At 39.7% G+C, this 12,963-nt stretch overlaps 1 protein-coding gene across 1 annotated transcript in view; it reads right to left on the bottom strand.

Annotated features, from left to right (window-relative positions):
* Positions 1-12,963, bottom strand: part of LOC137348055 (26S proteasome non-ATPase regulatory subunit 11) — a 97,508-nt gene that overhangs the window by 28,359 nt on the left and 56,186 nt on the right. Inside the window, exons 5-9 of the mRNA XM_068013180.1 lie at positions 11,530-11,587; positions 6,084-6,278; positions 2,847-2,991; positions 1,623-1,683; positions 112-174 (exon numbers count right to left, since the gene is read on the bottom strand). Of these exons, the coding sequence (XP_067869281.1) occupies positions 112-174; positions 1,623-1,683; positions 2,847-2,991; positions 6,084-6,278; positions 11,530-11,587 (522 nt within the window). The remainder of the gene's footprint in view (positions 1-111; positions 175-1,622; positions 1,684-2,846; positions 2,992-6,083; positions 6,279-11,529; positions 11,588-12,963) is intronic.

The raw sequence follows: 12,963 nt of genomic DNA, 5'->3' as shown, positions 1-12,963 counted from the left end.
TTACTTAGAACTTCATGCCCCTAGTAATCAGCATCTCTCTTGCTATAGGCTCTGCACATCAGCTAACAGTGACATTTCTCATTACCTGCAGTTCAGTTTCCTGTAACTTACCTTTTCGAAATCAGCCAGCGATCGATTCTTGCTTGCTCGGGCCACACATTTTAACGAATCAGTCTTAAAATAAAAAGATAACCATTAGCTGAAGTGAAATTACTAGGTGCAGCTAGAGTTTACTGTCAATCACTATTTAAACATACCAGAGGTACAAAAGAATAGCTTGGACTACTGTATGACACACCCATGTGTGTGTGTCTTTGTATAACAAGCTATATGTTTCACCCGAGTTCTTTTCAACAAAACAGAGTAACAGTGTTCAACTGGGAGTGTATTTTAGGACTAAGACAAGACAGTAGACAGAACTTAATATCCCTGCCAGCCCAATACCACTGTTGCTCTATCACACATTAGCCCTATTTTATGCTTTTCTGTCATGTGTTTCAGTTAATTTAGAAACCATTTCTAAACTTGATGCTGCTTTTTAGAATTACGTACTTCGCCTTTGCGGTCCCCACCACTACCTGCATGGCTCAACATGTTAAATGCTGAAACACATGAATAGAGATCAAAGGAAAGACCCATCAACTTAGCCAAATGCTGTGCTTGAATTCCCTTTCTCCACAGTCCACCTTTCATGGATGCTACAAATTCTTTTAGAAATTACATCAGATGCTCACTGAGTGGTGCAATAGGTAAATGCATCACCACTGGTGACACCATGCCATATAGACCAGGAAGGCTGTAGATTTGATCTTTCATTTCTGATGGCTCTCAACATTAGAGGTGCTGTAATTGAAAATCCTGGGCTTTTGGACCCCGACTAGAAAGTCTATGCACATCAGTTAATCTGTGATGTCTTCTACAACTGAACACCTGCAAAGCCATTGGCAAAGCTTTTGGGTAAGATACCGAGGATTTGCTGGGATTAAGGGTACAGCAGCTTTTTGAAACAAGAAAAATGGCATGGAAAAATAAAATAGTGCTAGACTACTAACACACCACAGATCCAGGCCTGGAGAAAAGGAAGGTGGGAAAACTGATTCAGATACTTCATCTGAAAGAGGACAGAACTACCAATTACTTTTCTTGACATTTGCTTTTCCACATACTAATGATAACCTTGCAAGTTAGCCAAATGGTCTGTTGCTAACTCCACCTTGCCTTCTGCAAATGTAGTCAATGACTACCCATTAAAGCTAGCCCAAACTACCATTATAAATCTTTCCTGACCGGCCCAGTCCTGTCAACTGATATAGTCACATGGGGAAGTCAGGTCGACCCTGGGTCCTGACTGCATGGATGATCGAGAGTTGACAAAACACCCAATAACCCTTGGCCCATTTATATATAAACAGAATGCACTGCACATCCATATGATGGAACATATGCTCTTGATCAGATTTCAGATTGAGGAAGAAAATATTTTCCTACTCTAGGTAACCTGGGGCCAAAGGACCATAAGCATCTGTGAGAAACAGACAAAATCATACTGGGAAACTATTCATTACCCTTTCCTCTCATCTCCCCTTTTCCTGAAATTAAATAATATTGAATTTTTATATTACCTGTCGCCCAGCATATCGGAGAGCAAGCTTCCCACTCACCAATGCCTGCACGTCTTCTGGTCTGAAAAGAACACATGTTTTGAAAATTGCTGTGTGATCCACTTTTCTTCAAGTATTGTAATACAACTTGCCAAAGCCTACTCTGAAACCTAATTTCATCCTTTCTGACTGTCTCTTCTCTCCACCCCCCACCCCCACCCCCGCAAGCACAAGAATGGCAATGCCAGGGCATTGCAGTCACAATGGAACTATCCATCTTTGATAAGCCACGTATTCAGGACACTGTGGACATCAGTTTTAAATGCATTCTGCAGCATTAGTTACACAAGCATTTTCAAAACCACAAAGGGACTGTATTTTTATCTGTAACTACAGGAAATAGAAAAGGAGAATGTGCTAAGAAAGTCTTCACTAGTATCGGGAAATTCTACAAAATATAAATCAGGCATGAATCACATTATCATTATTCTGAAATTACCCCTAAATTCAGGTTTTTGCTTCCAGGCCTTCAAATTACAAGACTGTTTTTAAAAATATGCTCAACACCTTTCCTATCTAATATGGTGCACATCCATATAGGGTTATATTCAGAATTATTGTAAGCCATTAATTTGTTGCTTGGTCAATTGCTCTTTCTCAAAACAGTTTACCATACATAAGTGGCCAGGTATCTTTAGTGGAGTAATTGCAGCCAAGTGGGCTACAAGCAGAACAATGCAAATGAATGCATGCCTCAATCGCCAATCGTACCACCTTCGCTACCAAACCACCCCACCAAGCAAAAAACTTTGACCACTTGAAACATGGGATAGAAACAATCACCATAACTGCAGCCTGGTTTATCACAAAACATCAGGGTTTATAGGTTCAACACAAGGCACTTTTGCAGTCTGTCTGGGTGAGACTTGAGAGAAATGGCCTGTGTCCACTGCTTCACCATATTTACATAGTCAACCAGGTTTAGACTTTGCATAGACCATCAAAAATTCAGTTGCTTTATGTATGCAATATTCCTTTAACCAGACAAACTGGACTTGTTTTCCAAGGAACTGTGTAACTTCTCTCAAACAAACAAGAGCAGGAGTAAGCCATTCAGCCCCTCCGACATTCACTAAGATCATGGCTGGTCGTCTTGCGCAATTCCATCTTGCTATACCAACTCCATATCCCTCTATTCCCTTAGTACCCTGCACAAACAATTTTGACCAAAACTTTCAAACTTACATATTTAACATAATTTTGCAAAGTAGCATATATTTCAATGCTGTGATAGCTTTGGGGCTATCAATAGAGTCATATCCTTCAAATGCCTCGTAGAAATAGGAGTAAGCAGTCTTCCAGTCCTTCTCTTCAGCAGCATGGATAATACCTACATGTAGAAGCAACAATCTTACATTAATGCAAAACTAATTGGAGACCATGTCTAAAGGCAATCTATTTTCTTGCTTGGATCACCTCATTTCCCAATTGTGTACCTCTAGCATACTAATGGGCGTGGGAAATGCCATTTGGACAGTATTTCTATTAGAAATGGTTAAACTGTTCCAAACCAATTCATAGAGAAGAATTGCCTCAAAATGTTGCGTTCTCAGATTGCCCCATGACTAACTGGTTAAGTCAGTGAACAGGTAAGCCATATGGAACAGAAAGGTTCCATGTTTGATTCCAGAACTGCACTGTAAATATTCTTGGATATTCTCTTATCTACATCAAAGCACCAGTACCGGTGCAATACAAGTGGTGATATTGATGCTGTAAAGAAAGCATTAAAAAGGATAGGCTTGTGGCTTGCAACCCCAGTTTATCTCAAAGCGCTTTAGTCAATATGCACACAGGAAGGTCCCACAAATAACAATGTGATAATGAGGTTTTATTGATCTTGGTTTGAGATAAATATTTGCCAGGACACCTGGAAGAACCGCCCTGCTTTTCTTCCTATAGTGCCATGGAATCTTTTATATCCAACCGAGGGGACAGATAGCACCTCAGTTTAAAATCTCATCAGAAAGACGGCACTTCTAACAGAGAATCATTCCTTCAGTACTGCACTGGAGTGTCAGTCTAGATTATGCGCTCAAGTCTCTGGAGTGGGACTTCAGCCCATGACTTTCTGACTCAGGCGAGAGGATTATCAACTGAGCCAAGGCAATAAGGTCTCTTTCTTACAAGGGCAGCTATAGGTTGGTAATTACTAGAATCCTTGAGGTTAGAATAACTCTTCTCAGTACCTATTCCTAAAAATGGTATAACATTTATGATTTATATGGTACAGGTAATATTGCATGTTTTCTTAAATAAATTTCAGGTAGAAGGATAGCCTAAAAATCTACTTTAATTTCACCCCTAACAGCCACATAATGACTGAAATACTTTCCTTTCGCAGTGAAAGAATACAACAACTAAAGTGGGTGGGGGGGGGGGGGGGTGGTCAGGATCTCGCAGTACTAGGGAGGGCTGGCTCCCATAAGAACTGTTTTAAGCAACATCTGACTTTCGGATGAAATGCCGCCGTCAATTAATCACATCTGCTTCAACAAGTACATAGTGACAGAAAGAAACACCAACGATATCAACATTGACACCGATCCACCCCACAGCTCCAGTCAATTTCAACGAGCTGTCACCATTGTTCTGGTGAAGGCCAGGCAGTAGAGACGGTCATTGAAGGACATGCTCCACAGTCTCAGGCTGCCTCACTGTCAAACCACCCCAAGGGTCTCATCTTACCAGTATTTGGGGCAACGGTGGTTGAAATGGCGACTTCTCACCTCAGATTTTGACCTACCAACATGGACAGCTGGGGAATTAATTTTCAACTGTATAACTTATTGGCCTTTAAAATTAATAGAAAACTATCAAACTTGTTTCATTAAAATGTTTAGTTCTCAATTTGACGGTTGGTGAAATGGAACCTCGTTATTGCAACTTTTATATTGATCAGCAGTGATGGTCAGGGATCCATCCACGGGAAATATTTACCTTATTGGAAATGTATACATTAATGCTTTGCCTGTCGAATAGCCCCTGGTCTCACTCATCTATCTCAGCACCTGAACATCAGTTTGTTGCTGATTCCATTGGACTGATATCAGCTTCATCAGATCTCTGACTTTCAATCTAGATTTTTCCCACCTTGTCTCCTTCCTACTCCCCATGCATTTCAAAGCTCAACTATCTTGATCTAGCGTATAACCACAACAGTGTAGCTCAGTTTCCAGTGTCCATTTGCATTTTGGCTGCTTCTCTGGTCCTGAGCCTGAGCCCATCACTTCTATTTCTCCTTTTCTCTCCCTTTTTCCTCTTTACCCCTCCCACCATTATGCCTCTCTCCTTTCTGCTGCCCTCAGATACTGTAACTTCACAAACCGATTGTTCAGTACTTGTGGTCTTTCCTACTTTCCTGTCACAGGCTTGATTCCCTCAAATAACCCTGCAGCTTCCCACTGTCTCTCTCTTGGCATCCTGACAGACTGACCAAGGCACTTGTTATTGCCTCTTAACAAGCAGCAACCCCAATTGCCCCATCCTAGTCTCTCTCTGCATAGTGCATTATTTCTCCTCTATAACAAGGTCTGACTCCACTTCTGCCTCAATTCATCTGCTGTTGAAACCCTCAACCATTCCTTAGCTGCCTCTAAACTAGACTATTCCAATACACTCCTGGCCAGGCACCCAGGTTCTACCCTCCATAAACGAAGTCACTCAAAACTCTGTTATCTGTGTCCTAACTCGCCCATCACTCCTGTGCTTGCTGACCTACATTGGCTCCTGGTTAAGCAATGTCTTGATTTAAAAATTCGCACCCTGTTTTCAAATCCCATGGCCTTGCCCCTCCCTATCTCTGTAATCTCTTCCAGTCCCACAACCCTTTGAAATATCAGCACTCAAGCATTCCCAATTTTAATCACTCCACCAGTGGCGGCTGTACCTTCAGCTGACAAGGCCCTAAGCTCTGAAATTCCCTTGCCTAAATCTGTCCGCCTATTTTTTCTTTTTTTAAGTCACTCCTTAAAACATACACCTTTAACCAAGTTTTTGGCCATTTTCCCTAGTATCAGCTGATGTGGTTAGGTGTCAAACTTTGTTTTGATAACAAAAGCAAAATACTGCAGATGCTGGAAATCTGAAATAAAAAGAAGAAATGCTGGAAATACTCAGCAGGTCTGGCAGCATCTGTGGAGAGAGAAGCAGAGTTAACTATTCAGATCAGTGACCCTTCTGCAGAATTTGTTCTGATAATGCCCCTGAAGCATCTTGGGACTTCTTACTACGTTAAAGACACTCTATAAATACAAGCTGTTGTGTAACTGTTTGTACTTCATGATTACACAACCTTATAACTTCAGGTAAAAAGATTTCAACAGTGTCCCATTTTATGTAAAGTGGGTAAATGGAAGGAAAAGTTCTACTACGATGCATTAAAAAAAGACTAAAAGTTAAAGTTTTACTTTTTCTCCGTACCTGACTGCATATCGAGTGCAGCCTGTAATTTGGGTGGGCAATAGATTGCATTTGCAGTTGTTCGTGCTGAGGTCAGGGCAGCTCTTGCTTTTGGCAAGTTACTCAGAGCATGATATGTCTTACTCTCCAACAGCTGAACTTCCACCAAAAGTGCCTTATCATCCATCTTCTTCAGCTCACGAAGCAATTGTGATCCTGAAAAACAAAAAAAACTACAGTCAATTTTCTAATGAACTCCAAGAACATTATCAAGTAGGATTTTATTGATGGCTTGATAATCCTCATGATTGGTCTATTATTCTTTATTTCAGTAATACTCAAAATACTTATGAAATCTAGGTTAATGTAGGTTTAAAAGGATATTAATCCTACAGGTGAACAAGTTGCATTAAGGGAAGTTTTTTTTTTTAAACCTGAATACAAAAAGAGGTTTTACCTTTAAACCATTTCCTGCCCATCTGCCCAATTGTCAGAGTTTATGACTCATTGGAGCAGGGAGATCAACAACTTGCATTTATATAGTGCCTATGACATAGAAAAGAAAAAGGTCAGCAGTGCTTCACAGAAGGAAAAGGAAGACACTGAGCCTCTGTGGAGAGAATTAGGAAAGGTGACAAACAAAACCAGAGGTGCTTAAACTGTGGCCAGAAAAACATCTGGGGCAAGCTCCAATTATCCATCCCACAAAGCGCCAATTTCCTCACTCAATTTTCCAGTTGCTAAATTTCTTCTGTACAGTTTGACTTTTTAAACTTGGTGGGCAGGCAGATTGAAGGCAGTTACCTGGTAAAAGCTGCGCCCTGATTTATGTATTTAGGCCCAATTAGTGAGCAGCTCTTTTCCAATAATAGCTTGTAGACTTTTCTAATCTGCCAGGCCCACAAAAGATCAAAGACAAAAGAAATACAGCTAAAATGGACTAGCATCAAGGGGAGAACAATGCAGTGGAGACGGACAGCAAGAAGGAACAGCAGGTGTTCGAAATGAGGAGCACCTGTGGCGAGGAGCTATGAGGCTGAGCAGAAAGCAGCTCTTCTATTGTCCCCTTCTTGGGGGACTATGGGATTTATTTTTTTTAAAAAGGGCATTTACAAAAACATATTATACATAAAATGCATGATCAGGAAATAGGTAGAAAACCTGAACATGAATATTAATTCTAACAATTGTAGAAACTTAAAGTCTGCAGTTAATGAATGCTGATCACAAAAATAGCAAACTACTTTAGCGTCATTTAGAGAGAATGACAAGTAATTTTATAATTTGAATATTACTAAAATTCATCATTCCTGTAAGCAAGTAGGATTCAGGGTTATTAGTTTAAGAAATGCAGCTATAGGTAATTGGGATATTTTGAATTGTAGGCGATATGGACTTCTATCTGAAAATGTTACAAAAATGTTTAGATATCACTGGACTAAGATACACGGCAATATAAAGATATACCCTCTAACTGCCATGAAGTTAATTAGCTTGAGGATAGCATCATGAGTTTAAAAATTTCAATCTCAGATTCAAGGACCTCAAACACATTAAATAGGCAGTCATGTTTAAATTCAATATATCCAGTAACAGGAAGAATAGGCCATCCAGCCCCTCAAGTCTGTTTTTTTGTCACACTGTTAGATCATGGCTCATTCGTAACTCAAATTAACTTCGATATCTTTGCCCAACACACATCTATTGATTTTGCTCTTGAAAATCTCAATTGACCCAGCATTCGTGGCCTTTTGGGGTGCAGAGTTCCAGATTTCCAATATCCTTTGCTAATATGCGTAATTAAATAGAGCACCCAAGATTACTGCCAAGCAGATACACTGAGGTGAAATGGAGGCAGTTCTACACTGACACTTGGAAGTGATGGCAATTGGATCTTGCATTTACATTTGAAGCTTTCCTAGGAATTCATAGCATTCAAGACACTGCAGAATTGAAACATCGTTTTCAAAATGGCTGCCAGTTACCCACCATTTCAAAGAACACTAAAATCACAGGCTACAGTGTTGATGAGAATTTCAGTTTCTGAGCCAAAACTTTTACAATACAATTAAAGGTCTAAAACCTGCACAAAGTTTGAATGGCTTAGTAACTCTAACATTGCATCACTGCACTGTCACTGAAGACTATTCAATTTCCAGTCTCAGCTGTCAAACCTGATTCCCATTCTTTCCAGCTATTGTCCAGCCTCCTCTGGGAGAAAGGAAAAGATGGCAAGACCATAGAACCATAGAAAAATTACAGCACAGAAGGAGGCCATTCAGCCCGCCGTGTCCATGCCAGCCGAAAAAACCAGCCGCCCAATCTAATCACACCTTCCAGCATCTGGTCCAAAGCCTTGCAGGTTACAGCACTTCAGGTGCACGTCCAGGTACCTTTTTAAAAAAATTAGGGTTTCACCACTGTTCCTGGCAGTGAATTCCAGACACTCACCACCCTTTGGGTGAAAAAGGTTTTCCTCATGCTCCCTCTAATTCTTCTACCAATCACCTTAAATCTGTGCCCCCTGGTAGTTGACTTCTCCACTAGGTGAAACAGGTCCTTCCTGTCTATTCTATATAGGCCCCTCAATTAAGTCACCCCTTAGCCTCCTCTGTTCTAAGGAAAGCTACCCCAGCCTATCCAATCTTTCCTCATAGCTGCAACTTTCGAGCCCTGGCAACATTCTTGTAAATCTCATCTGTACTCTCTCCAGAGAAATTATGTCCTTGCTGTAATGTGGCCAGAATTGTACGCAATGCTCCAGCTGTGGCCTAACCAGTGTACAGTTCCAGCAGTATATCCCTGCTTTTGTATCCCATACCTCGGCCAATAAAGGAAATCATTCCACATGCCTTCTTCACCACTCTATCTATCTGTCCTGCCACCTTCAGGAAAATGTGGACATGCACTCCAAGGTCTCTCACTTTTTCTACCCCTTTCAATTCCTCCCTTTTATTGTATTTATTTGCCCTCCCCAAATGCATTACCTCTCACTTCTCTGGATTGAATTCCATTTGCCACTTTTCCGCCCACTCAACCAAACCATTGATATTATTCTGGAGTCAACAGTTATCCTCTTCACTATCAACTACACGCCCAATTTTTGTGTCATCAGCAAATTTCCCAATCATTTAAGTCCAAATCATTAACATATACCACAAACAGCAAGGGACCCAACACTGAGCCCTGTAGAACATCACTGGAAACAGCTTTCCATTCGCAAAAGCATCCATCGACTACTACCCTTTATTTCCTATCACTGAGCCAATTTTGGATCCAACCTGCCACATTCCCCTGTATCCCATGGGTTTTCAATTTGCTAAAAGAAATTTCCTACATCAATTATTTCTTCCTTTAAAAAACCTAGTTTAACAGGATAACAGACTTTTGGTCCACCAGAAGCATTGTTATCACCCAACGTCTACACATGCACACTTCTAGCAAGAGTCACAAGTTAAGCAGTCAAGAGTGAAAACTCTGGCTAATTTTTCCTTTGCTAATACAGGGTTTCTAAGGACAATTGTACCTGCTGAGATATGATAACTTACCAGATGAGAGATAGAACCAGAGACCCTTCTAGACTGCATGCTCGGCCAGTCATTGACTAAACCCACTCAGTCATCGTGGGAATCCCTTTAAAAATATTTGCTCAGGTCAAAAATCATGCTCTGGTCAAAGTGTGGGCAGGTGATCTGATCTTAGGCCTCAGCCATTGTTACACTTGGTATCTGCTGGAAAGTGAAGGAACACACCGCGTCAAACCCAATTATCCCTCCCTCTAGAGGTGAGCACTTCAGCTGTGCTTTGTATCTCTAACTGAATAGCTCAAATCCGTCAAGAACAGGCGAGAAAAATCAGACACAAACTTGTATGCCACGATATATACATTGCGCTGCATCTTTCAACATTGTCATTAAACTTTAAAAAAATAAAATGGAGAAGTGGAAAATGTGAATTTACTCCTGCATATTCAGCAATGGTATCTAGCTGCTGAGCATAGCAAAGTTGAAAACAACGGTGCAAAGCAGATGCACAGAAGTGGAAACCCAAGATAGCTTCAAGACTTATCAGAAAAATATGGTTCAATATGCAGGCTTACAGAAGGAAAACTCCCACGCTGAATAACGTGAAGTACAAGAGGCAAATTTCACCATTTCTCAGCCTTGTTCTTATTATTCCTCTTCCCCATAAAAAATTATCCGATACCAATGCCATTAACTACTCAATTTATATAGGATATGTATTGGCCCAGTATGTGAAGGGCTTTGAGATATCTCAGATGCAATATATTTTACATAAGCCTGTCTACCTAAACATTTTCAAGCTGTAAAAATATGAACTACAAATTTTTAAAAAGCACATTTGTGAAAATTCAGCATATTGGTGCCAACAGAAATCCTGTAATTAAATCCAATTATGCTCCAATAGTACACTGGCCTCTAGTGGGCAGTCAGGGATATGTAAACCATGGTCTGAAAACAACAGCAAATTCTGCAAGTTTATAGAGCCCTGCCCTCCAGTGGCCCTCCAGTGGAACTTGTATGTTGCATATTGAAAAGAACTGATGGCTTAGAGAGAGTGGATGCACCATCATGGTTATAAACCAAAAGCACTAAAATGGTTTAGGATAAGTGCCTCAACAAAACATTTTGTGAAGTGCACTGCAAGACATTGAATATTACATGAACTAGAAAAAAAAAGTTCAACATCAACACATTGGTCTCATTTTAAACTGAGGTCTGAAGCAGTTTTGAAGTTACTTCAGCTAATTTCAAGCAGTGACAGCACTTCAAAGTAACTCACTGTATGTAAAGTACTTTCAGATACAATAAAGGCCCTATATAAATGTTTGCCTTTCTAAACCTTTTCAAACAAAAACATAGAAATTCGCAGCTTGCTTATCCTGAAATCAGTGTCAAAACAAACAGTAAAGCATCTCAGGATATTAAACAAAGGATCAACAGTAGACACAAATTTGAATTAAATCATGATCCTACCATTTAAAGTGTGCGCATTCAGGTATGAATACCTCAACTGTTAAATTAAACTCAGTATAGTATCCCCAGACAACAGCGTTTAGATTATTGCACTGTCTAGTTAAATGCTCTTAAGGATCTGATTAATAATCAGTCCAACACATGATCTACCCCCATACTGCAGAAAAACACCATAAATTTCCCAAACTAAAGCAATCACTAAGATTTGTAACTAATAACAAAATGCACCACTTTTGGGACAGACTTAAACCAGTACTCAACCTGCATGCTAATTCATTACCATTAACATCTTAGATATATACAAGATATTTGAAGTTTTGAGAAATGTTTGCATTCTAAAAGACCTGAAAACAAGTTTGGATTGAAGTTATATCTCTTTAACCCATGGCACCCCCATCATACTGTCATCCATAGTGATCACAGCTCCAAGGCTATCTACCCAATAAATGAAAGGCAGTATCAATAGTTACCTAATTGTAATGCCTCCTGGTACCTCTTAGTGTCAAAGTACAGAGAAACCAAGCGAGCCTGTATAGGAAATATTAAAACAGTTAAAATGTGCGTGTTTCAGCTGAAGTTTGAACTCAAGTCATCAAAGTGCAACACTTCTGGAAGTACAGTAAAAAGGCTAAAAATCCTTTAACTCTGCTGGCAAACTTCCATAACTTTAAATCTTTAAGATGTGGGCCTGATTATACCTAGATGACAGCCATCCTAAAATCTCCAAAACATCAGTTTTACAGAAGTAGCAAAATTATTCTAAGGTGCCGCTGCATTGTGAAAAATTAATTTAACAGATTTGAATTAGACTAAAAGAAAATAGGTTACATGGAACTAGAAAAAGTTTTGCTGCAGCAGGGCGAATGAATTACTTCCTCAAATTCCCTGTTATGCACCCAGTGTCAAGAATTGAACACTTCTAAGCTAGGACATGTCCTGTGTTATGCTGCTTTACATTTTGTTTTCCATCAACAACTATTTTTGATAATCTAGTGAGTTTATCAGTTTATGGGTAACTCATGTAAAATGTGCTCAATTCAAGGAACCGTTGCAGGTAAAATTTAAATACAAAATCATAAATATAAAAATGGATGACTTGCTGAAATGTGCATGTCGGCAGAGCTAGCTTAATGAAAAAAGGAAAAATTTAAAATGTGCTCGTTAAATTGTACCTTTAAGAATTACAATTAAGTTCCTGAGCACCAGGATCAGCATACCAGCTAGCTGCAGTGTCCTAGTACTGTACTGAGCTGTAACAGGCCATACTACAGCTAATGCTCCTCCAGGAAGCACTCCAGTGATCTTTGCTGTTAAGATGAAGTTGATCTTAAAAAGGCACAATATAGGAAACAAATTTGTTCTTAGCGCAACATTAAAAAAATACAATGTCAACATTTTTAAAAATCACAACACCATAGCAGCAAAATCATGCTCACCATAATGTTATAAAAACCAAGGGATGTCAGTGTTTGCAATCTAAACAAATCAATAGCCTTATCGGGACAAATGGTTGAGTACCAGCATACAATTTCCAGCTTATCACTAGGAACTGGATGCACCTGCCCAAACTAATAAGAGATGTTTCACATCTCAACATGAACTGGATTTGAATACAGTTTTCTCTTTATGAATACAATTATACTTTCCTCAAATTCAGCGCCAAAGACTACCCTCGTAAGCAAGTCACTGTTAGCTATAAACTGAAAGTGTGACTTTACACCTTTCTGATATAGCACTCATGCCCAATGGCCAAGCAAAAATCCCAATTATTGTATTTCGCCTACAAATATGACATGAATGCTGATGATCTCCTTTGGAAAGCTAACAGAGTATTACTACTGCTTGCGTTACATATTACAGGAAAGGTTTATTAATAGCGATCAGTAGCAATGACAATACAACAA

Source organism: Heterodontus francisci, chromosome 33 (genome assembly GCF_036365525.1).
Source record: "Heterodontus francisci isolate sHetFra1 chromosome 33, sHetFra1.hap1, whole genome shotgun sequence".
Taxonomy (NCBI): Eukaryota; Metazoa; Chordata; class Chondrichthyes; order Heterodontiformes; family Heterodontidae; genus Heterodontus; species Heterodontus francisci.
The sequence above is the reverse complement of the archived record's forward strand: the minus strand, read 5'-3'. Positions and strand labels throughout refer to the sequence as shown.